The sequence below is a fragment of the Scyliorhinus torazame genome, chromosome 7, assembly GCF_047496885.1.
Source record: "Scyliorhinus torazame isolate Kashiwa2021f chromosome 7, sScyTor2.1, whole genome shotgun sequence".
Lineage (NCBI taxonomy): Eukaryota > Metazoa > Chordata > Chondrichthyes > Carcharhiniformes > Scyliorhinidae > Scyliorhinus > Scyliorhinus torazame.
The window spans coordinates 306,117,330-306,143,491 of record NC_092713.1 but is presented as its reverse complement, the minus strand read 5'-3'; the positions used below and the strand labels follow the sequence as shown (position 1 = coordinate 306,143,491).

Sequence of the window (26,162 nt, the reverse complement as noted above, 5' to 3'; positions counted from 1 at the left end):
TCCCTTTCTTTTTCGATGTTTGTGATGGTGCTGTCGGATGGCATCTTGTGGCTGATAAGGTGTTGACGTTGACGATGTACCATCAACAGCATCATTCGAGGTCATGGATGTGCCATATGTTGAAGTTGGATAAGACTGTACATACTGGTTCTGGCCACGTGCTGTGCAGGAAGGGTGATCCTGCTGAGAACCGTTGAAGCTTGTCGAATTGGAAACAGAATTGCTGCTCGCATAAATACCTGGTGATGGTGTGAAACTAGAACCTTGCATCTGATAGGAGTATGCCGTCTGGCCAGGCTGGGGTGCAGCAAATCCTGGGCTGTAACTAAGGCATCCAGCCTTTAGTGCAGATTGCGCTGGCGGTAGTCCTCCTTCGGTCTTGATTCCTTTTGTGGGCAATCCGCAGTGCTGGCCTGTTTGAGAACATGCTGCATAGACTGCTGGCTGCTGCATGCCTGAATACTGGGTTTGTCCAGCATGAGCTGTCATTGGCTGCACTGCTGCTGTGGAAAAAATGTGTGGATATAGCTGTGGTGAATATTGGTGTATTCCTCTTGGACTGTAGCCGCTGCTTGTTATTACTGACCCAGTGTAATTGTTAAGTGATCCATCTCCTGAAGTTGTGGCATCTGCTGGCACCCTGAGCGTGCCATCACTGAGGTTGTGGCACTCCCTGTCTGGAGTAAAGTCCGGCTTACGTGAATCAGAGTCGCCGTTTGGTTGCTCCCCATCTGGAGTCTGGTCTGTTTTAACTGAGTCAGTGTTGGTTTGTTGATGCTCCCCATCCGGAGTCTTAGCAGGTTCACTGGAGTCAGCTGAGATTTCTTGAAGCTGCACGTCTGGAGTCGGAACATGCGGGAATGCATTGACTTGTGGAGAGGTTCGAGCGAATGAGGGTGGAAGTATCATGGTGTCACCGGAGTCACCAGTGGTCTCACAGTGATCGTCGAGCGCCTCTGTACACATTAGCTGAGGTCTGTCACTTTGCACATCTTGCATGGGAAGTGGGATGCTGTCGTCACTCGTCTCACATACCGTGGGTAGGGCCTCAGTATCTGCTTGTTGTTCACTTGGGTTGGGTAAATTGTCAGAGTCTTCATCTGGTGGCGCAAACAATGTAGGTGGACTGTCATTGTCTTGCTGTTGTCCTTCATTTGGGCTGGGACTGTCATCGTCGCTTTGTTCTTCACTGTAGCATGATAGACCGTCATGGCCGTCCTGCTGTGCACTGGAGCGTGGTGGACTGTCATAGTCTTCTTGCTGTTTACTTGAGCATGGCAGACTTGCATCGTCTGCCGCTAGTTGGTCAGAGGAGGTTGCGAGACCCTCATGGTCTTGTTCCTGCAAGGACTGCGCGTCGGAGTCTTGCATTGCTTCTATCGTGGAGGCTGTCCACGAGCTCGCTGTGGAGGCTTGTGACACTGGAGTCACTTCTTGTTCGTGCAAGGACTGCGGTGTGGAGTCTTGCGTGTCTTCTTTCATAGAGTCGGGATCCCTGAGCGGTGCGTGGACCACGCTCTGTGTGGCAGCAGGCCGCTCTCTGTGGGCTTGTACCGGTCTCTGTCTCTTGGTGTCAGGCCGCAGCATCATCCTGCACTCACGAGTCGGGATGTCATATCTGCTGGGCTGAAGATCCTCAAATCCGAAGAACAAATCCGCGTCAATACGGGGGTCGCCAATGTACAACACGTCTAGTTGTGGTTCGGATTTGGTACTGGGGTAGCCTCCCAAGGTGAAAGGTTCGTCTGAGTCGTAGTCTTCTAGGACCATATCATCACTGTTTGCGTCGGAGCTGGCATTGGGCTCGCGAGGTCCAGAGAAAATGTGAAGGTCGGTATCGAAGTATTCAAGGTCGGAATCATCAGTTTGGGCGTAGGTAACTGCTTGTTGCAGGGTTCTTCGGAGGTTAATTTCCTTCCCTGGTTCAATTTGAGGCATTGTGCTGTCATTCCAGGTGAAGGAAGGTTGTTTTACGGCTTTAAAAGATTTTTTCTTTTATTTGGGACGTTTCCCCTTTAAATGGGCGTGGTCCGGTGCCTCTGACATCATGACGCATGTGAAGTAGCGCGTAGGAAGTGATTGCGCATGCAAACGGTAGTTAACAAGAACTGTGGTTTTAATCAGCTAGAATGTGCCCACCAGTTGCTCCTCCCGCACTAAGAGGCTGTCCCGGATCGATGGGTTATATACCTTCTCAGAGGGGCGGAGCCACAGGCGGAGCCAACAACAACATCAGCACAGCACCAGTAACAGTGGGCAAATACAATAATATAGACAACAGCCATACGTGGCTCACCACCACCGCCTCGAGGGCAATTAGGGATGGGTAATCAATACTGGCCTAACCAGTGACGTCCGTGTCCTGTGAATCAATTTGAGGAAAAATAAAAGTGAGGAGTAAATTTAGTCGCGGTGTTATAATTTGTGAGAGATTCCATTGGAGGAAATGAGGAGAGACTGTTTCTGTTGGTAGCCGGGTCGAAACCCAGAGAACACAGATTTAGGATAATTGTCAAAAAAAGGAAGGGAGATGAGAATAATTTTTTTATGCAGCAAGTTAGAATCGGGACTGTACTGCTTCAAAGGAAGGTGGGAGCAGATTCAATCGTCGGTTTTAATAAGAGAATTGGATAAATGCTTGGAAGTGAAAAAAATGTATGGTCTCTGGGGGAAAAGAGCGGGGGTGGGGCAAGACTAATTGGACAGCTCTTTCAAAAGAGCCAGCACAGAAACATTGGCCCAAATGGCCTCCTCCTGTGCTGCAGGAAGTTCCAAGACACTTGTGTCACCAATTAGGTCCACATTTACTTGCTTCCCGGTGACCCAGAGTTTTCGCAAGTGGAAATGATTGCTTAATGACTGTCAATCTGCCAGTTTCTGCAATGTGGTGTGTGTCTGGAGGAGCTTTCAACAAACACTGGTGACAGTAATGTGCCTCATCAGCTGTAATTCATTCCGAATGCTCCTACTGCCATAGTATATAATGAATGTAACAGGAACAGAGTGACACTGAAGGAGGAATAATGACTTTGAGTGGATAGTCAGAATGGGCTGTAACTACCATTGTTCAATTTTAGAAGCTTAGAATGAGATGATCAATGTACAATTTCTCCTAGAAGAAGATCTATCGTGTCTGCGCCATTTCCAATCAGCCCCACACATTGCTCCTTCCCTTCCGTCCTGGAAATGGTTCCCCTTCAAATATTTCTCCAATCCTAGGACAGCACGGTGGCGCAGTGGGTTAGCACTGCAGTCTCACGGCGCCGAGGTCCCAGGTTCAATCCCGGCTCTGGGTCACTGTCCGTGTGGAGTTTGCACATTCTCCCTGTGTTTGCGTGGAGAAAGATGTGCAGGGTAGGTGGATTGGCCATGCTAAATTGCCCCTTAATTGGAAACATGAATTGGGTACTTTATAATTTAAAAAAAGATTTCTCCAATCCTCTCTGTTTAAATCACGCCCAGCGGGAAATGTGGAATGACAGGGCTAATGTCACTGGACTAGTAATGCAGAGGCCCAGGCTAATTCCCTGATGGCACATGTTCAAATCCCATCTCGGCAGCAGGTGGAATTTAAATTCAATTCATCGAATGTGGAATTGAAAGCCAGTCCAAGTAACGGTGACTGAAACTATCATTGGTTATCGTGAAAACCCGTCTGGTTCACTCACAGCCTTTAGGGAAGGAAATCTGCCGTCCTTACCCGGTCTGGCCTACGTGTGACTCCAGACCCACAGCAATGTGGTTGATTCTTAACTGCCCCTCTGAAATGGCCGAGCGAGACGCTCAGTTCAAGGGCAAATGCTGGTCTTTCCAGCAACACGCACCTCGTAATAAAGAAATAAAATATAGTGATTTAGTTCAGCTGCATGCTGACCTTTCACACATAAGGACATCAATAACGGAATCTCTGTTTGATGCCATCTTTCAATGCCAAGGCTGATAGGTTTGATTGAGGGCAGATATGGACAATTTTTAAAATGTTTTCATTCGTGGGATGTGGGCGTCACTGGCTGCGCCAGCATTTATTGCCAATCCCTGATTGCTCCTTGAGAAGGCGGTGGTGAGCTGCCTTCTTGAACCGCTGCAGTCCGATATGTTTCCAAGTGAGGATGGTGAGTGGCTTGTGGAGCTTCCAGGTGGTGGTGTTCCCAGGTGTGCAGACTGCCCTTGTCCTTCTGGAGGCTAGAGGTCTCGGGTTTGGAAGGTGCGGCCGAAGGAGCCTTGGCGAGCTGCTGTAGTGCATCTTGTAGATGGCAGGCACGGCTGGTGCTGTGCACTGGAGGTGGAGGGTGTGAACGAGGGTGTGAGCATTGAAGGTGGTGAATGGGCTGCCATTCAAGCGGGGCTGCTTTGTCCTGGAAGGTGTCCAGCTTCTTGATTGATTTTTGGAGCTGCACTCAAAGAACAAAGAACAAAGAAATGTACAGCACAGGAACAGGCCCTTCGACCCTCCAAGCCCGCGCCGACCATGCTGCCCGACTAAACTACAATCTTCTACACTTCCTGGGTCCGTATCCCTCTATTCCCATCCTATTCATGTATTTGTCAAGATGCCCCTTAAATGTCACTATCGTCCCTGCTTCCACCACCTCCTCCGGTAGCGAGTTCCAGGCACCCACTACCCTCCACGTAAAAAACTTGCCTCGTACATCTACTCTAAACCTTGCCCCTCTCACCTTAAACCTATGCCCCCTAGTAATTGACCCCTCTACCCCGGGGAAAAGCCTCTGACTATCCACTCTGTCTATGCCCCTCATAATTTTGTAGACCTCTATCAGGTCGCCCCTCAACCTTCTTCGTTCCAGTGAGAACAAACCGAGTTTATTCAACCGCTCCTCATAGCTAATGCCCTCCATACCAGGCAACGTGCTGGTAAATCTCTTCTGCACCCTCTCTAAAGCCTCCACATCCTTCTGGTAGTGTGGCGACCAGAATTGAACACTATACTCCAAGTGTGGCCTAACTAAGGTTCTATACAGCTGCAACATGACTTGCCAATTCTTATACTCAATGCCCCGGCCAATGAAGGCAAGCATGCCGTATGCCTTCTTGACTACCTCCTCCACCTGTGTTGCCCCTTTCAACTAGGCAAGTGGAGAATATTCCATCACAGTCCTGACTTGTGCCTTGTCGACGGAGGACAGGTGGACAAATGGTCTCCTTCGCCTGTACTTAGCGTATTGTATGATGTACCACTGTTCTATGTATGTTAATGGCTCTGCACTGAGATCAACTGGCTCAGTGTAAGAATGCTGGTTGAGAGGGGTCACTTACAGGTCTGAACACTATTTTAACCATTCACATTATACTGTGGGAAATAGGGGAAGCAAATAATTTATTTCCAAGTGGGTGTTTTAGGCCTATTTCTGCTCATTTCAATAGTATTAACCACTCTGTTCCGGCTCAGTTCTGTATTCAGCCCAGGTGTTAAGGTTGGCATCTTGTAATTTAAGCCAAATCCCTCACAGGCTTTAAACTCCGATTTAGCACAGAAACAGCACGGTGTTGGCCCAGAACCTCAAACACCCTGTGAGCAACACCAAAGAGGGCCTGTCAGGGGGGTGCTAAACGTTTCTTCTTTTCTTTTGGAAAAAAAAGCTGTCAAAATCTACAAGGCTGAGCTGGGGGATGACAGCCTGCGCATGGTATCTGAGTGAAATCTAAAACATGGCAGTAATCACATTTCCCCTTTGGTTTCAGATCACCAGAAGCTGGAGAGGGAAGCGCGGATTTGCCGTTCCTTGAAGCACGCTAACATCGGTAAGAGACAACAGCAAAGAAGGGACGCGTTAAAAAGATGATCAGAGGAACTGAGAGGCTCAATGTTCAGATGCACAAATCATAGGAGTTGGAGGAGGCCATTTGCTCCACCACCAGACTGGCGCCGCGGGAAAGAATGGCACGAACGGCGATCCTCCCATACGGCGTGGCGCCCAGGGTGTGGGGGAGGGTGGGATGTTTGTGGAGGAAGGATGGAGGGGTGGAGTGTGTGAGGGGAGAGGGGGAAAGTGTGTGGGGGAGGGGTAGGGGAGGTGTGGGGGGGAGGGGCGGAGCGTGTGAGCAAGGTGTGGAAAGTGTGGGGGGGAGGGGTAGAGGAGGCGTGGGGGAGGGGTGGAATGTGTGTGGGGAGGGATAGGCGAGGGGTGGAATGTATGAGGGGAGAGGTGGAAAGTGTGTGGGGGAGGGGTGGAGTGTGTGAGGGGAGGGTTGAAAAGTGTGTGGGGGAGGGGGAGGGCAGGGGTGGAATGTATGAGGGGAGAGGTGGAAAGTGTGTGGGGGAGAGGGAGGGGTAGGGGAGGGGTGGAACGTGTGAGGGAGGGGTGGAAAGTGAGTGGGGGAGGGGTAGGGGTGGAATATGTGATGGAGGGGTAGAGGAGGTAGGGGGAGGGGCGGAATGTGTGTGGGGGAGGGGTAGGGGAGGTATGGGGGAGGGGTGGAATGTGTGAGGGAGGGGTGGAAAGTGAGTGGGGGGATGGGTAGGGGTGGAATGTGTAATGGAGGGGTAGAGGGGGTATGGGGGAGGGGTGGAATGTGTGTGCGGGAGGGGTAGGGGAGGGGTGGAATGTGTGAGGGAGGGGAGGGGTGGGTGGAAAGTGTGGGGGAGGGGTGGAATGTGTGAGGGAGGGTAGGGGATGGCTGGAATGTGCGAGGGAGGGGTGGAATGTGTGAGGGAGTCGGAGGGTGGAATGTGTGAGGGAGGGGAAGGGGAGGGGTGGAGGAGGGGTGGAATGTGTGTGGGGGAGGGGTAGGGGTGGTATGGGGAGGGGTGGAATGTGTGTGGGAGGGGAGGGTGGAATGTGTGGGGGAGAGGTGGAATGTGTGGGGGAGGGGTGGAATGTGTGGGGGAGGGGAGGGGAGGGTGGAATGTGTGAGGGAGGGGTGGACTGTGTGGGGGTTGGGTGGAATGTGTGGGGAGGGGTGGAATGTGTGGGGGAGGGGTGTAATGTGTGAGGGAGGGGTGGAATGTGTGGGGGAGGGGTGGAATGTGTGAGGGAGGGGTGGAATGTGTGAGGGAGGGGTGGAATGTGTGAGGGAGGGGTGGAATGTGTGAGGGAGGGGTGGAATGTGTGAGGGAGGGGTGGAATGTGTGAGGGAGGGGTGGAATGTGTGAGGGAGGGGTGGAATGTGTGAGGGAAGGGTGGAATGTGTGGGGGAGGGGGAGGGGAGGGCGGAATGTGTGAAGGAGGGGTGTAATGTGTGGGGGAGGGGTGGAATGTGTGAGGGAGGGCTTGAATGTGTGAGGGAGGAGTAGGGGAGGGGTGGAATGTGTGAGGGAGGTGTAGGGGAGGGCTGGAATGTGCGGGGGAGGGGTGGAGTCAATGAAAAGATACGGAATGGAGGCAATCTGTCAAAACTGAAGTCATATTTTCCAACATCGGTTGCCTGGATTGGTTGGTGTGGGAATTACTCAGCCAATAACATAACCCAATACCTGATCATACCCAATATCCAGAGCCATATTTACAGAGAATGACACTCATCACTAATAATAATAATAATAACCGCTTATTGTCACAAGTAGGCTTTAATGAAGTTACTGTGAAAAGCCCCCTAGTCACCACATACCGGCGCCTGTTCGGGGAGGCCGGTACAGGAATTGAACCCGCGCTGCAGGCCTTGTTCTGCATTACAAGCCAGCTGTTTCGCCCACTGTGCGAAACCAGCCCCAGCGTTACTCTCGGGTTATTGATACCTGACTCTCTGACTCGACGCGGAAACACCGGCATTGGACTGGGGTGGGCACAGTAAGAAGTCTCACAGCACCAGGTTAAAGTCTAACAGGTTTATTTGAAATCACAAACTTTCGGAGCGCTGCTCCTTCCTCAGGTGAAGTGGAGGTAGGTTCGCAATCACAGCATGGTTGGAATGCGAGTCGTTACAGGAACAGTGTTCCCCCACTTTCTCCCCCATTCCCCCACTTTCTCCACCCCTCCCCCACACATTTTCGACCCCTCCCACTCCTCACTCCACTCACACCGTTTGTTCCTGTGAAGACTCACATTTCAACCATTCGTCACATTCCAATCTGTAATTATCGTGAAATTGTGTCTGTGCTTACATATGTTGTGATTGTGAACCTGCCTCCACTTTACCCGATGAAGGAGCAGCGCTCCAAAAGCTTGTGATTGCAAATAAACCTGTTGGACTTTAGCCTGGTGTTGTAAGACTTCTTACCGTCTCTGACTTGAGTATTAGGTACAGTGCATTCTTCCTAAAACTGGGAGCTTCGACCAGAGGAGAAAAGCTGTCACTGAACATCACAACCAATTCTGGCTTAACCCTCCACCCTGCTCCCCGATACAGAATAGAAAAGCAGTTCACGTTGATCTATATCACTGCAAATAAAACTGACAGTCGCTTCAACACTGTAACCCTATCTTGACAGTTCCAATAATGTTCCTCCAATCTGTCGTTCCCTGTCACTCTGCATCATTATAACCAAATAGGGGAGCCTAGTGGGATTTTCAGAACTTTCTTAAACTTTGTTCTCTTTGCGGTTTCACATTCCCTCAGCATTGCAGTTCAGTGATACTCTACACTAGACCTGGCAACCAGATCCAGCATATTTCCTCACCATTGTCCTTGAGGCAGAGATTTCTGGGTATCAGCACTGCACAGGGGCTCGTATACTAACCCAGCAAGGTTACCGGTTCTGGGTGGACGTATTCCTTGAACCACCCCTTCCCGGCCCACGCTCCCGTCATTATCTAGTGGGCAGCACAGTTGCATTGTGGCTAGCACAATTGCTTCACAGCTCCAGGGTCCCAGGATCGATTCCCGGCTTGGGTCACTGTCTGTGCGGAGTCGGCACGTTCTCCCCGTGTGTGCGTGGGTTTCCTCCGGGTGCTTCGGTTTCCCCCCACAGTCCAAAGATGTGCAGGTTAGGTGGATTGGCCATGCTAAATTTCCCTTAGTGTCCAAAATTGCCCTGAGTGTTCGGGTGGGGTTACTGGGTTACGGGGATAGGGTGGAGGTGTGGGTTTGGGTAGGGTGCTCTTTCCAAGAGCCGGTGCAGACTCGATGGGCCGAATGGCCTCCTTCTGCACTGTAAATTCTATGATTCTATTATCATCATATTGCTTATGCCGCCCGTGGCAATGATGCAGCGAGGCGGTTTAATCTCCCGAAAGGCCTCTCGCGAGATTTACAACGCTCGGGACGCATCGCAAGATCTAACGAGCATGACTAACCCACTTAACCTGCACATAGAATCCCTACAGTGCAGAAGGAGGCCATTCGGCCCATCGTCTCTGCACCGATCCTCCGAATGAACAGTCCCACCTAAGCTGACTCACCCATCCCATCCCCGTAACCCCACCTAACACGCGCCCTTTTGGACACCAAGCGCGGGCAATCCACCTAACCTGCACACCTTTGCATGGTCACTATTATGGGGTGGCACAGTGGGCCTAGGCAGGGTGCTCTTTCCGAGGGTAGGTGCAGACTCGATGGGCCGAATGGCTACCTTCTCCACTTTAGGAATTTCATGATTCGATTGGCACCAGCTTTCAATTCCAGATTTGTTTCATTAGCTGAATTTAAATTCTGTAACTGCCGGGGGGGGGACGACATTAACTTCCGCCAGGTGATCATTAGTCCAGATTGCTACTTCTGTAACCTATGTTGCAGCCTCCACTAATTGTAACAAAGAGAGCCAGCACAGGGCCAAATGGCCTCCTTCTGCAATGCAGAATGCTCTGATTTTCACGGCTGGGAGCTTTCCGCTTCTATATCTGATAGTCCAGCATTCTCCTGCCTTTCAAATCATTTGGAAGGAAGAACTGTAGGTTATCGAGTGCAGACACAAATCCCAATCATTGATTCTACTGTCCAACAAAAGCGATTCACTGTGAGTGGACATTGTGATAAAGTTCTGATTGAAGCTAATGTATTTAATTAATTTTGTTAGGAGATCACAATTAGTGCCTCTATAAAGGAATTTAAAGCTTGTTTGATCAAAGCCATGGGAGGGCTCTGTCGATTAACATTCTAATACAGCAACCACCTTGAAAACAAGGGCAGCATGTGCATGGGAACACCACTACTGACTAGGTCTCCTCCAAGCCACATACCATTCCTGTACTGTTGCTGGGTTACAGGGCAGCACGGTAGCACAAGTGGATAGCACTGTGGCTTCACAGCGCCAGGGTCCCAGGTTCGATTCCCCGCTGGGTCACTGTCTGTGCGGAGTCTGTACGTTCTCCCCGTGTGTGCGTGGGTTTCCTCCGGGTGCTCCTGTTTCCTCCCACAGTCCAAAGATGTGCAGGTTAGGTGGATTGGCCATGCTAAATTGCCCTTAGTGCTAGAAAAGGTGAGGAGGGGTTATTGGGTTACGGGGATAGAGCGCAAGTTGGGTTGGTGCAGACTCGATGGGCCAAATGGCCTCCTTCTGCACTGTATGTTCTTATTGTAAGGTAGCTATGATCCCCTTGAATTGGCTCGAGGGGCTGAATGGCCTCCTGTTTTCATGTATGTTCTCTGTTCTAAAATACAGAACTCCCTCCCCATCGGCGCCATCACAGAATTGCTACCCTATCACGGCGCCGAGGTCCCAGGTTCGATCCCGGCCCTGGGTCACTGTCCATGTGGAGTTTGCACATTCTCCCCGTGTCTGCGTGGGTTTCGCCCCCACAACCCATGGATGTGCAGGGTAGGTGGATTGGCCGCACTAAAATTGCCTCTCAATTGGAAAAAATGAATTGGGTACTCGAAATTTTTTTAAAAAATAAGAATCGCTACAGAACAGAAGGAAGCCGTTCGGCCCGTCTTGTCTGCTCCAGCTCTCCGAATGAGCAATTCCTGCCTTCTCCCCGTAACCTCGCGCATTCATATTCTCATCAGACAATGGCCTAATTCTCTGCTGAATGCTTGAATGGAACCTGCCTCCACCACACTCTTACCACACAATGCACGCACCGGCACCAAATGAGCTTCAGCTGTTCCAGGCGGCAGCTGACCACCACCTAGTCAAGGGCAATTAGGGACGGGCAATAAACCTGGGCAATACGACCACAGCACACATCCTGAGAATTCATAGAGTTCAAAGTCTATTTTCTGATCATAGCTGTCACTATTTCAGTGATGTGACCCACACCAACGTGATGTGGGTGAATAGTTAAGCCTGGTTTTCATTCCCTCCATGCTGATACCCCGCTCTGTCTCGGTAATCTCGGTAACCTCCTCCATCGCCACAACCAAGACAGTCTCTGCTCTTCCCAGTCTGGCCGACCGGGCAATCTTAATCTGAATCACTCCACCATCGGCAACCATACTTTCGGTTGCCTGGATCCTAAGTTCCGGACTTCACTCCCTGAAACTTTGTGCCCCCCTCCTTCCTCCCTTGAAATGTTCCTTAACACCCACATCTTTGACCAAGCTTTTGGTCACCTGCCCTAATATTTTGTTCGGTGGTTTGGTGTCAAACGTCGATTGTTAATCGTTCCTGTGAAGTCTCTTGAGTCTTTTACTGTGTCAAAGGTACAATATAAAAGCAAGTTGTTATTGTCGGACAACTAAAGAGTTGAATTCACAACTCACTGGTGTTTGTTATTTTATCTTCAGTGCCATTCATGCATGAGGTGGGGGGGGGCATTCTCCGTCCCGCCAGCCCCGTTTTCTGGCGCGGCCCCGTTCCGGCAGCGGGATTCTCCCTTCCGGCAGCCGGCCAATGGGGTTTCCGATTGTGGCCACCGTCAGGAAACCTATGATTGGGGGTGCACCGCCAGCGAAGCGGAGGATCCCAACGAAGAACTCTCAAAGAGAAAAAACAACCGCATTTCACTTCGACCATCCTGATAGTCACCTGATGTGAATTAAGTTGTTGACGGATCCTTCAATGGCTTGGTCAATGATAATTTCCTTATTTGGAGTTAGGTTGTAGGTTCAAATCCCACTCCAGCCACATCTTTCAGGTGAGATGTTTAAATTGAGGTCCTGTCTGCTGTCTCAGCTGGGTATAAAAGGACCCTGGGCATTATTTGAAAAAGTACAGGGGAAGCCCACCTGGCTCAACCTTCACGGCTCAACCAACAATGCCAAAGCAGATGGTCCGGTCGTTATCACATTGCTGATTTTGGGAGCTTGCTGTATGTAAATTGAATGCCTTGTTTCCCACATTACAAGTGATAGGTATTTTGCATCAGTCTTCACTATGGAAGATACAAGGAACATCCCGGAAGCAGCTGTAAACCAGGAAATGGAAGGAAAGGAGGAACTCAGGAAAATTACAATCACCAGAGAAGTGGTACTGAGTAAATTGTTGGAGCTGCAGGGAAACCCAAGTCCTGATAGACTTCATCCTAGGGTCTTAATACAAGTGCCGAGTGAGATAATTGATGCATTGGTTTTATTTTTCAGAAACTCCCTAGATTCAGGGAAGGCCCTAATTAGATTGGAAGATAGCAAATGTAATTCGATTATCCAAAAAGAGATGGTGACAAAAAGCGGGAAACTACAGGCCAGTTAGCTTAACATCTGCCGTAGGGAAAATGTTAGAAGCTATTATTAAAGAAGTTATAGCAGGCCACTTGGATAAGTTCAGGGTAATCAGGCAGAGTCAACATGGTTTTGTGAAAGAGGAATCAGATTTAAACAACCGATTGGAGTTTTTTTGAGGATGTAACCTGTGCTGTGGATAAAGGGGAACTGGTGGGTGTACTGTACTTAGATTTCCAGAAGACATTTGATAAAGTGCCACATCAAAGGTTGATGCGGAAAATAAAAGCTCATGGTAAACGGATTAAAATATTTGTGTGGATAGAAGATTGGCTGGCTAACAGGAAGCAGAGAGTAGTCATAAATGTGTATTTTTCGGGTTGGCAGAATGTAACGAGTGATGTGCCACAGGGATCATTGCTGGGACCTCAGCTGTTCACAATTTATAGAAATGACTTGGATGATGGGATTGAAGTGATGGTTACCAAATTTGCTGATGACACAATGAGAGTTAGTAAATAAGTTGTGACGAGAGCATAAGGAGACTACAAAAAGTATACAGATAGGTTAAGTGAGTGGACACAGATTAGGCAAATGGTGTATAATGTGGGAAAATGTGACATTCTCCATTTTGGCAGGAAGAATAAAAAAGAAGCATATGATCTAAAAGGTGAGAGATTGCAGAGCTGTGTGGTGCAAAGGGATCTGCTTGCCCGAGTGCATGAATCACCAAGGGCAAGAATACAGGTACAGCGAGTACATACATAGAACATAGAACATACAGTGCAGAAGGAGGCCATTCGGCCCATCGACTCTGCACCAACCCACTTAAGCCCTCACTTCCACCCTATCTCCGTAACCCAATAACCCCTCCTAACCTTTTTTTGGACACTAAGGGCAATTTAGCGTGACCAATCTACCTAACCTGCACGTCTCTGGACTGCGGGAGGAAACCGGAGCACCCGGAGGAAACCCACGCAGACACGGGGAGAACGTGCAGACTCCGCACAGACAGTGACCCAGCGGGGAATCGAACCTGGGACCTTGGCGCCCTGCCCTCAATTAGTAATTAGGAAAACTAATAGAATTTTATTGTTCATTATGATGGAAATTGAATACAAAGGTAGGGAGGTCATGCTTAAATTGTACAGGGCACTAGAGAGACAATACCTGGAGTATCGTGTACAGTGTTGGTCACATTTTGTAAGGGAGGATGGAAGTACATTGGGAGCAGTTCAGAGGATGGTTACCAGACTAATACCTGGAGGGATGGGGTAAAAGGTTGGACTGGGTTGAGCTGGGTTCCCCTGGAATTTAGTAGAATATGATTGAAACATATAAGATGCTGAGGGTTCTTGACAGGGTGGAATTGGAGAGGATGCTTCCTCTTGTGGGAGAACATAGGACTCGTAGTCACTGTTTCTGCCAGTGACAGAACAGCAATATATTTCCAAGTCAAAATAGTGAGTGACTTGGAGGGGAACCTCCAGATCTTCGTTGCTGTTTACAATGTTTAGTTTTCTCTGCACCTTATCCATTCCTTTCGAGTTTATTTTGTCACATCTCGCCGCTCCCCCCCCGCATCAAATTAGTTTAAACCCTCCCTCACAGCACTGGTTACCCTCAAATACAACAACTACTTGCATTCATACAGCACCTTTAATATAGTAAAGCACTGCTGCCTCACGGCGCCGGGGTCCCAGGTTCGATCCTGGCTCTGGGTCACTGTCCGTGTGGAGTTTGCACATTCTCCCCGTGTCTGCGAGGGTTTCGCCCCCACAACCCAAAGATGTGCAGGTTAGGTGGATTGGCCACGCTAAATTGCCCCTTAATTGGGAAAAATGAATTGGGTACTCTAAATTTAAAAAATATATATAGTAAAGCAGGTCAAAGTGTTCCACTGGAGTGATGGTCAAAGGAAATTTAACACCAAGTCACATCAGAAATCTGAGTTATGTAGGTGGTGCTAAGATACAGATCAGCCATAGAAAGATAGAAAATAGGTGCAAGAGTAGCCATTCTACCCTTCATACCCGCACCACCATTCAATATGATCATGTCTGTTCGTATTCAGTATTCCACTCCTGCTTTCTCTCCATACCCTTTGATCCCTTTAGCCGCAAGGGCCACGTCCAGCTCCCTCTCGAATCTATCCAACAAACTGACCTTTCCAACGATCTGATTGAATGGCAGAACAGGCTTGAGGGGCTGAATGGCCTTCACCTGTCCCTATGTTCTAGCATCTGGACAAAGGGTTGTCACACAGTCAATGTGACTCCTCCCACCATCAACAGGTGTGAGAGATTAGAAAAATTTGCCCTTAAATGCTTTGACTGATTAAAAAGGTGGAAATGAGAATTCAACATTGTAGCTCAGTGGATCTGTTTGAAGTGTATCTTAGAAAGTGCCCTGCAGCTGCCTTTGGTGCAATAAGACTCCATTACGTTGATAGCCAAAGTGGTTCCAATTATTGCAGTGCCGAAGGTTTAGGTGTAACACGAAGGATGTTGTCTGTGCACTGCCTTTATGTGAGTTGGCATTTGCAGATTTCTGCATTGATATTTGTATCTTATTTTTATCAATCAGCTCTCAGATACGCAAGTTACAGACAGTAGCAATACAGGTTAACAGAGCCATTCAAAAATAGCAAACCAAACCCTAGCGTCCCCTTCCAGAAGGATAGAGTTGTAACGTACAGATGCGTTCAAACAAGAAGCTTCCGTGCTCAGTCCTGGCCATCGCCTTATGAAAAAAAAGGAGATAGAGGCATTGGAGAATGCAAAAAGATTTTAAAATCATTGAATCGCTACAATGCAGAAGGAGGCCATTCAGCCCATCGAGTCTGCACCGACCCTCTGAAAGAGTACCCTACCTAGGCCTCCCCCCCGCCCGATTCCCGTAACCCCACCTAACCTGAACGTCCCTGAACGTTGAGGGGTAATTTTATCACGGCCAATCCACCTAACCTGCACATCTTTGGACTGTGGGAGGAAACCGGAGCACTCGGAGGAAACCCACGCAGACAGGAGAATGTGCAAACTCCACACAGTTAGTCACCCAAGGCCGGAATTGAACCCGGGTCTCTGGCGCTGTGAGGCAGCAGCGCTAACCACTGTGCCACCGTGCCGTCCCATTTCTAGAATGGTGACAGTTTACGCCTACTAGGAAACACAGAACAGGCTAGGACACTTCTTACAAAAAGAGAAGGCCAGGGGATGGTCCGATAGACGTCTTCAAGGTAATGAAAGGTTTTAACTGATTATGCCTTGAGAAACTCACATGTGAGCGAGAAGATAGCTACAGGCCTTCAAGCAATATAAAATGGTCACCAATAAATCCAGTAGCGAATTTTGGAGAAATATATTTTCCTAGAGCGTGTTGAGGATGTGGACCGTGCTACCACAAGGAGTGGTTGAGAATTGAAGTGAAGGTATAGGTGCTTTGAAGAGAAAGTGAGATAAACAAATATTGAGAGAGGAACAGAAATATATGCTAATATGGTTAGGTGAAGAGGGGCAGGAGAAGGCCTGTTAAATACCAACATGGACCGTGGGGCTGAATGGCCTCTTTCTGTGCTATATGCTTTGTCATGTGAGAGTACCTTTAAGAAATGGGTGTTTATAAATGGGTGGGTATATAAGTATCTGTAGTGAGAGTACCTTTAAGAAATGGTGTTTATTACTGCAGTGATGTCAGAGAGTGGGTGGAGCTGGGCTGTCTGTCAGCTTTTACTTTTGATTTAGGCTGTTTGCTGCAGGGTGAGTTTTAGTTTAGTTTTCAGAACTGGACAGCTGCAGTCACCGCCAGAAGGTGTATTAGAGTCTCTCTCTGTAATCTAAAGACTGTAAATCGATCCTGGTGATTTAAAACTAATAACAGTGGTGACTTTAACCTGATGTGCTTCTGCTAAAAGGTGTTTTAAGTCTTATGGATGTTAAAAGGAAAGCTTAAAGGATTACTTAGTGTTGTATTCTTTGGGGGTTGTATTTGAATTAATGGTTGCTAAGATGTTCACTGTATGTTTTAAAAAGGTTAACTTGAGTTCATAGAATAAACATTGTTTTGCTTTAAAAATTACATTTCCATTTCTGCTGTACCACACCTGTAGAGTGGGCCGTGTGCTCCCCGTACCACAATCTATTAAAAGTTGTGGGTCAGGTGAACTCCATGATACACTTTGGGGTTCTCTAAACCCTGGCCCATAACAGCTTGATGGAATTGATTCCCCCACATGCAAAAAGTGGTAAAGTTGAATTCATCCAAAACTCTACTGCCTGTACTCTAACTCACAGCAAGGTCACTTCACTCATTACCCCTCTGCTCCCTTGGCATCAAAACCCCCTGTGACTTTACCTCTCCAGCCCCACAACCCTGCGAGATTTCTGGCCTCTTAAGCACTCCTGATTTTAATCGCTCCGCCATTTGTCAATGTCCCTGCAGCTACCGTGGCCCCTAAGCTCTAGGATTCACCAGCTACATCTCCCTTCTTTCTTCCCTCCTTTAGGATACTCTTTAAAATGATCTTGTTGACTAAGCCGTTGCTCATCTGGCCTTAATACCTCCTTATGTGGCTCACTGTCAAAGTTGTCTGATTCCACTGTGGTGGTGTCTTGGAATGTTTCACTACATTTTCATTGGGTTGCAGAAGAATTTCCTCCCCTCCTTTTTCCAGTTTAAACATCTGGGGCGTCATTCTCCGACCCCCCGCCGGGTCGGAGAATGGCCGTTGGCCGCCGTGAATCCCGCCCCCGCCCCCGCCGAAGTCTCCGGTACCGGAGATTGGGCGGGGGCGGGAATCGGGCCGCGCCGGTTGGCGGGACCCCCCGCTCAATTCTCCGGCCCAAATGGGCCGAAGTCCCGCCCAGAAATTGCCTGTCCCGCCGGCGTAAATCAAAGCTGGTATTTACTGGCGGGACCAGGCGGCGTGGGCGGGCTCCGGGGTCCTGGGGAGGGGCGCGGGGCGATCTGACCCCGGGGGTGCCCCCACGGTGGCCTGGCCCGCGATCGGGGCCCACCGATCCGCGGGCGGGCCTGTGCCGTGGGGGCACTCTTTCCCTTCCGCCTCCGCCACGGTCTCCACCATGGTGGAGGCGGAAGAGACTCTCCCCACTGCGCATGCGCGGGAAACTGTCGGCGGCCGCTGACTCTCCCGCGCATGCGACGCATTTCCGCGCCAGCTGGCGGGGCACCAAACGCCATTTCCACCAGCTGGCGGGGCAACAAACGCCACTTCCGCAGCTGGCGGGGCGGAAATCCCTCCGGCGTCGGCCTAGCCCCTCAATGTTGGGGCTCGGCCCCCAAAGATGCGGAGCATTCCGCACCTTTGGGCCGGCGCGATGTCCGTCTGATTGGCGCCAGTCGGTGGACATCGGGCCATTGGGGGAGAATTTCACCCCTGAGGACAGAACAACAGGAAGCCATTCACTCCTCCAGCCCATTCTGTCATTTATTAGATCATGGCTGGTCTGCACCTCAGCTCAATTCAATCCCGTTTGCCTCATGTCCTTTGAAACCCTACATGGGGATGGCATGGTAGCACAGTGGTTCGCACCGCTGCCTCACAGCGTCAGCCACCTGCTGAACCACAAGATCTGCCTTTGATACCTTTATTTGATTTTAAAAAACTATTAATCTCAGCCTCGAAAATTCCAGTTGAACCTCAACATCCACAACTTTTTAGGGAAGGGAGTTCCAGATCTCCACCACCCACTGTGTGAAAAAGCACTCCCAGATTTCCTTCTTAAATAGTCTAGTTCTAATTGTAACTTTCTGGAGTAAATGAAGTTAGCTCCCAGATCAACCATGGTCTCATTGCATGGTTGAACCGGCTGGAGGGGCTGAATGGCCTCATCCTGTTTCTTTGGCCCCTTTTCCTGGATTCCACTATCAGAGGAAACAGTTCCTCTTGTACCAATCCTCTCAAAACATCTTATGGTTCTAAACGCTTCGACTACATCACTGCTAGACCTTCTGAATTCAAGAGAATGCTAGCCAAGTGCATCTAAACTTACCCTTGTGATTTAACCCTTCAAGCGCTGGATGAATAGTTATAGGTTTGTCAGTCCTGGGTCAAAATCCTGGAATTTCCTCCCTAACAGCACTGTGGATGTTCCTACACCACATGGGCAGCAGCGGTTCAAGAAGGCAGCTCACCGCCACCTTCTTGCGGGGTACTTAGGGATGGGCAAAAAATGCCGGCCAAGCCAGCGACGCCCACATCCGTGAATGAATAAAAAAAAGAAGTCTGTCTTGAAGAACTTATGGCAGCAGTCACCGCGTCACATTTGACCTTATTTTCATTACTTTAACGCTCTCAATCCTCTATCCTCCAATCCTACATTTCTCCTAAGTGAATAATATGAAAGTCAGGGTGGCCATTATCTCAGCAATGAGCTGTAAGATTTGCAGTTGGCCTTTACCGTGTTTCCCAGAGTACTTCATCATGCGAAGGGATCAGACATACCAAGTGAGAATATAACTGGAATGAAGAGCCAATCGTATGAGGAACGATTGAAGACTCTGGGTCTGTACCCATTGGCGTTTAGAAGGATGAGGGGATATCTCATTGAAACTTACAGGATACTGCGAGGCCTGGATTGAGTGGACGTGGAGAGGATGTTTCCACTTGTAGGAAAAACTAGAACCCGAGAACACCATCTCAGACTAAAGGGACGACCCTTTCAAACAGAGATGAGGAGGAATTTCTTCAGCCAGAGGGTGGTGAATCTGTGGAACTCTTTGCCGCAGAAGGCTGTGGAGGCCAAATCACTGAGTGTCTTTAAGACAGAGATAGATAGGTTCTTGATTAATAAGGGGATTAGGGGTTATGGGGCGAAGGCAGGAGAATGGGGATGAGAAAATATCAGCCATGATTGAATGGCGGAGCAGACTCGATGGGCCGAGTGGCTAATTCTGCTCCTATGTCTTATGGTCTAAGACTGTTCAGCATTGCCTCTGATTCCCTCAGCCAAAATGCACAAGACCTGAAGAATTCACCAGCTAGATAAATCCTTTCAGTCCCGCATTGCTTGAACTGAATTATTTAGCTGTGATACATCGATGGAATATTTTTCACATTGTCACAGTTTCCTTTCTGAATAACCTTTATTTTACTCCCTTCACCAATGGTATCAGGGAAGGACATGGTGCATTGAACTTATTAGTGTGAAAATGTTTCAAACAATTTACTGAACCCACAAACTAATTTGTTTCACATGTCTCACCTCCTGCAATAACAGAATATACAAAGGAACTGGAGAAAACAACTCGGCCCCTCTAGCCTGTTCCACCATCTAATTAAATTGTGGCTGACCTATATCTGAGCTCTCGTTACCCACCTTGGTTTCATAACCCTTAATACAAAGACCCAACAAACTATTGTTTTCAATTTTGAAATTTTCAATTGACCATCCTCTCCCCCTGTTTTGTTATTATCTTGATGTAGCATAAGCTGTTTCCTTGAATTGCACTCTGACAAAGGAAGGTTCAGACTTGGAGATAGCTTTAACACGTTTATTAAACTATTGACAATTCTCCTACTTGGATTCGACTCTACTGTTAATCCTTCTATAGCTACTCAGACTGACAAACCAGTCTGCTACAATCCACGTGGTGGGAGTGATGTTCAATCAACCCTGTGTCTGTACTCACTGAGTGTCTCCACTGGAAAGAGACTGAGCATGTGTGATGTGTCCTTTTATATGGGTTGGTGTAATGCCCTCCTGTGATAGTGTATCTCTGTGTGTATCGTGACTGCCCATTGGTCGTGTCCTATCTTACTGACCTATTGGTTGACTGCCTGTGTGCCATGTCTCTGGTGTTCCCTCTAGTGTCTAGCTAGGTGTAGTGTATGTACATTAACCCTTTGTGTACTTACAGTGATGTATATCACCCCCCCCACACCCCCCTCTGCCACCCCCCCCCCCCCCACTTCAGCAGATTTTTAGGAGGGGGGGGTCCCGTATTTCCACTCCCCTCCGTGTGAGGACATCACCCCTGAACAGCCTAGCCCGAATTTCAAGATCGTGGACCAGACCTTTGGCACAATGGTGAGCTTCTCTAGTTGTGGCCAGGAATTCTACGCTCCCCACCCCCCACCCCCCTCTACACACGCACTCAACATGTTGCACTTGAGCAGGGTTTGGGACTGGGAGTGCAGTTTACGGAGGCAGCTGACCATTTAAGTCACCCGCTGCCTCTGCCGAAAAGAGACTTTGGAATGGGCCAGGACTGTGAAACCCAGAGTATGCCAATCAGACCTGGGTAAAAAGAGGTCTGGACTTGGTGGATTCATTTGGATAGCCAAGGCACGTCTTTGAAGAGATAAAATACCTCTTTAGATATGGCCCAACACAACCCTTTGAGAGTGGTATGTCACTATTTCCAATTGTTAAAGGTAAAAATGATTGTCCATTAATAAGTGCATAAACATTTTTGCGCTGTCGAAGCTGTCAAAGAACTGTCTAGCTGTCAACGAACTCAAGAAATTATCAAAATTATCAATAATAATAATCATCTTTATTATTGTCACATGTAGACCTCCATTAACACTGCAATGATGTTTCTGTGAAAAGCTGTAAATGAACCGTCAAAGGATACAAGTTGAGTTGGCATGATGGGGTAAGGGCAAAGGATGGTCGGTGGACAGTCACGGGTTGGTATAAGTCGGCACTAAGTTGACAACAGAAGCTATAAAGAGCCATGTGGATGTGAAGGGCATAGGGGTTGAGAGATATGGCATGGGGCTATGTGGGGCAATGGTGGTAGTGAAGAGGGGAAAGGTTTGACTTTGGGAATGAGAAGCTGTCAGGATTAGTAGAGGGGCATGGATTGGGATGGGAATATGAGACGACATGGGGTAGAGAGACAAATAGATTGGAATAGGGGTATGAGGGTCCATGGGTTTGGGTGGGATGCATGAGGTGGTATAGGATGGCATGGATGGGCATGTAGAGTGTGTTGGGGGGAGTGAGGGCTGAAGGACTATTTTATGGATTTTAACATTTAATTCAAGAGTGCCGAAGCACCGAGGCAGGCTCTCTGTCCAGCGTGCCTCCGCACCCACAGCCTCCGTACTCATTCCAGGAGATGTCGGCGAGCAGCCATTGTAAAAGGGCCGGTTCATTGAGCCAGGAATGCATCGGGAGTGAAAATCGTAGCCTCTGTCTCCGAGATTCCATTCACCAGAGGAAAGAGTTTCTCTCTATCCGCCCTATCAACCCAAAGAACAAAGAACAAAGAAAAGTACAGCACAGGAACAGGCCCTTCGGCCCTCCAAGCCCGTGCCGACCATGCTGCCCGACTAAACTACAATCTTCTACACTTCCTGGGTCCGTATCCCTCTATTCCCATCCTATTCATGTATTTGTCAAGATGCCCCTTAAATGTCACTATCGTCCCTGCTGCCACCACCTCCTCCGGCAGCGAGTTCCAGGCACCCACTACCCACTGTGTAAAAAACTTGCCTCGTACATCTCCTCTAAACCTTGCCCCTCGCACCTTCAACCTATGCCCCCGAGTAATTGAACCCTCTACCCTGGGGAAAAGCCTCTGACTATCCACTCTGTCTATGCCCCTCATAATTTTGTAGACCCCTTTAATAGTTTTAAACACCTCAACGAAATCACCCCTCAATCTTCGAAACTCGACGGAACATTGGTCTAGTCTACACCAGCTGCACATGTGATTTAACCCTTTCAGTCCCGGTGCCATGCTCAGGAAACAAAAGAAAGATACTGTAGGTGCTAAAAAAATCAGGAACAAAGGCGGAATATTCTGGAATTATTCCACAAGTCAGGCAGCATCTGTGGAGAAAGAAACAGAGTTCACGGGCGGGAATAAACAAAAATGAATTCACTGTCGGGCACGTTTAGCCGGGTGTTTCCCAGCACTGGCAGCGCCAGGGTCGATCCCGCTATTAAACGGGACTCTGCTTCAGTATTGGGCCTCACTGTGAAACGCCCGCCAAGGCCGCACTTAGTCCCATTTCCTGTAGTAATGAGATCCGCTCGCCAGTGCAGGATCGGGGAACCATTTAATTATGGCCCCGCGATTTCTAGCCCCCCCCCCTCACCCCTTCATTTTCAAATGAGGTGCCCAGCACTATATTTACTGCATGGTGTGCAGAGTTTAAATGATGCAGCTTTCCGTGTGGCTTCTGATGTGTTGGGTATCCTGGATCACAAACAGGTCAACAACACTGGAAGTGGTGCAACTCTCTTTTATGATAAGGTTAACTATATTAACATACTTGAACTGTGGGTAAATGCAATACCAGCTTTAACTGTTGACCCTTGCCTAGTCCTAACCAGGTGATGCACTCAGCACATGGTGAATGTCTGTGTTGCAGGCTGTGAGCTCTGTGCTCCGAGCTGGCTGCTACTAGAATGAGCGGGAACTCTCCCGTCGCCTGTCTTTATAGTGGTTGTGCTCTCACTGGTGATTGGCTGCGGTGTTGTGTATGCTGATTGGTCCCACTGCATGTCCATCAGTGTGTGTGAATGTGTGTGGCTGCACCATGATATACTGGTGTATATTATGACAGCTTCCTGCTCCGGCAGTGATTATCGAGCGTGAACAGAACGTGGCCTTTTCCAAAACACGTGCCTTTAAGAATTGCCGCATGAGACAAATGGGCCATCTCTGGATCAGCACAGTTCAAGGAACCCTCCCGGGTTCTGAGGCGAGCCGGCTGCCCTCGGTTAGAGAAAGGGGAGGACCTTGGGTGGGGTGCTCTTTCTAAGAGCCGGTGCAGACTCGCTGGGCCGAATGGCCTCCTTCTGCACTGTAAATTCTATGAAAATACATGTCTATGAAAGACTTCCATTTGCATCGCACCTTTCACCGCCCCCAGGAGTTCTGAAAGCACTTTCCAAACTTTTTAGCGGTTCAGTTGCTGTTGTAACACAGGGACTGCTGCAGCCAGTTTACACAAAGTTGCTGGAGTCTGGAAAGGAGTAAAACCAGCGAGGATTTCTGCTGCCGATCTCAGCCCCCCGGCACCTTCTGGTCGGTGTATATGTGTTGACGTTTTCTGTTTCATTGTTCAGTCGCGGGACGTGGTCTTCGCTGGCAGGGCTGGCATTTATCGTCCATTCCGAACTGCCCACCCGACAAGGCGATGGGAGGCGTTTTCTACTCGAACCGCCGCAGTCCATGTGGTGTAGGTAGACCCACAGTGCTGTTAGAGAGGGAGTTCCAGAATTTTGACCCACCGACAATAAAGGAGCAGCCACCATGAAAACAGGAGAAGGACATTCAGCCCCTCGAGCCGATTCAAGTGGATCATAGCTACCTTACAATAAGAACATAGAACATACAGTGCAGAAGGAGGCCATTCGGCCCATCGAGTCTGCACCAACCCACCCAAGCCCTCACTTCCACCCTATCCCCGTAATCCAATAACCCCTCCTAACCTTTTTGGACACTAAGGGCAATTTAGCATGGCCAATCCACCTAACCTGCATGTTAGGTTAGACTGTGGGAGGAAACCGGAGCACCCGGAGGAAACCCACGCAGACACGGGGAGAACATGCAGACTCCGCACAAACAATGACCCAGCAGGGAATCGAACCTGGGACTCTGGAGCTGTGAAGCCACAGTGCTATCCACTTACGCTAGCGTGCTGTCCTCAATCATGTCTGGTTGTAGTGCACTTGGATAGGATGTTAACACCCATCTGCACTCACACATGACTGATCTGACGTGAGTACATGTAGAAGAAAGGTTGAGCAGGTTGGGCCTGTAGCCAGCGGAGTTTAGAAGAATGAGAGGGGATCTAATTGAAACATATAAGATCCGAGGGGATTTGAGATGGTGGATACAGGGAGCGAGGTCGTTTCCTCTTGTGGGGAGACTAAAACCAGGAAACACAGTTTTAAAAAAGTGAAAGAAAGTCCCTTTTAAGACAGAGATGAAGAATTATTTTCTCTCAGAGAGCCGTTAGTCGGTGGAATTCCCGTCCCCAGAGAACAGGGGAACTGAATATATTCAACGCTGAGTTAGACAGACTCTTGATCGACGAGGGTGTCAGGGGTCATGTGGGGCAGACAGGAAAGTGGAGTTGAGGCCACAATCAGATCAGTCGTCGTCTTAGCGAATGGCAGAGCAGGCTCGAAGGGCCGAATGGCCTACTCCTGGCCCTACGTTCTATGTTCCAGGGTTCCTATGGTTCTTAGATAGACCTTCGATGACATGAATTGGAAGTCTGCGCAGCTAACAATGCTGGCGCAGAACTCGGGGGATCTGGCTCAAAAGTTAACAAACCGCTAAACAAGGTGTAGAAAGATCTTTCCGCTCCCCACAGATGAGAAACTGCTATCCTGTTGATGCAAGTTCATCAATCGATTTTTAAAAAGGAGCTGGACAGATATCTGGCTCAATAGGGTTGGAGGGGAGCGGGCCGATAACCACAATAAGGGGCGGGATTTTCCGTTTACGGCAGCAACATGCTCTGGCCTTGCTGCCATGAACAGGCAATTTGACTGAGCGCCAAATTCTCCGTCCTCGCTAACAGTGGTAGCGGGGCGGACTCGCAACAGAGAATCCCGGCCAAGAAATGTTTGCGAGACTCTTCACCAGATATTACTGCTCCATCATTCAATGCAATCATCGTTGAAATTTCACTTTCCCGCCCACTCTCCATATCCCTTGATCCCCCCCAAGAGATCAAAAATCTGTCTAACCCCAACTTTAAATGTGTTCAATGCTCGAACATCCACAACCCTCTCTGGGGTAGGGAGTTCCAAAGATGAACAACCCTTTGAGTGAAGAAGGTTTCTTTTCATCTCAGCTCCAAGGATCGACCTCGTATTGCGAGGCTGCACTCCCGTGTTCGAGATCCCCCAGCCCAATGGAACAGTTTCCCGGAGTCCACCCTTCAGAGTCTCTGTCCCGCGCGCCCGTTTTCTGGTGTGCAGCATCCGGTCAATGGGGTTTCCCATTGTGCGCACCCCCGCGCCGTCAGGAAATCCGGAATTGAGATTCCTCGAGGGCTGCCGGCGAAATGGAGGATCCCGCTGACGGATGTAACGAACTGGGTAGATAAAGGGAACCAATAAATGAAATGTATTTCCGAAGGCATTTGATAAAATGCCACATTTAAGGTTACTACACAGGGTAAGAGTTTGTGGTGTTGGGGTGATATATTGGACTGGATTTCCCGGTCCCCCCGCCGTGGGTTTCTCGGTGGCGCGCAGTCCGCGGGTGGTGGGACTCGCTGCTCCCGCTGTTTCTCAATGGGATTTCCCATTGAAGCCATCCCACGTCGCCGGGAAACCCGTGGGTGGGAAAAGTGAACCACAGCGACCGGAGAATTCAGGTAATTAACATGGACAGAGGATTGGCTGACCAACAAGAAAGGGAGAATTGGGATAAATGGGTAATTTCAGAATAACTAGTGGAGCGTTGCATGGGTCAGTGCTGGGGCCTCAACCAATTACAATCCACATTAATGACTTGGACGGAGAGACTGACTATTGCATTCCTGACGATGCAATGGTGCGTGGGACAGCAAGTTACGAGGAGGATACAAAGCGTCTGTAAAGGGATAGCGTTCCGTGGTGAATGGACATAAATTTGGGGATGGAATATAATGTGGGAAAATGTGAGATGGTCCACTTTGGGAGGAAGAATAGAAAAGCAGATTGTTATTTAAATGGAGAGAGACAACAGAATGCTGCAGTATCATGCTCATGTCCATGATCACAAAAGTTAACACACATGTACAG

The 26,162-nt window shown here is 49.1% G+C and overlaps 1 protein-coding gene across 1 annotated transcript in view; it reads left to right on the top strand.

Moving 5' to 3' along the window:
• The window catches only part of LOC140427153 (calcium/calmodulin-dependent protein kinase type II subunit alpha-like), a 304,280-nt gene that overhangs the window by 137,064 nt on the left and 141,054 nt on the right, over window positions 1-26,162 (top strand). Inside the window, 1 exon segment of the mRNA XM_072512706.1 lies at window positions 5,701-5,760. Within this exon segment, the coding sequence (XP_072368807.1) occupies window positions 5,701-5,760 (60 nt within the window).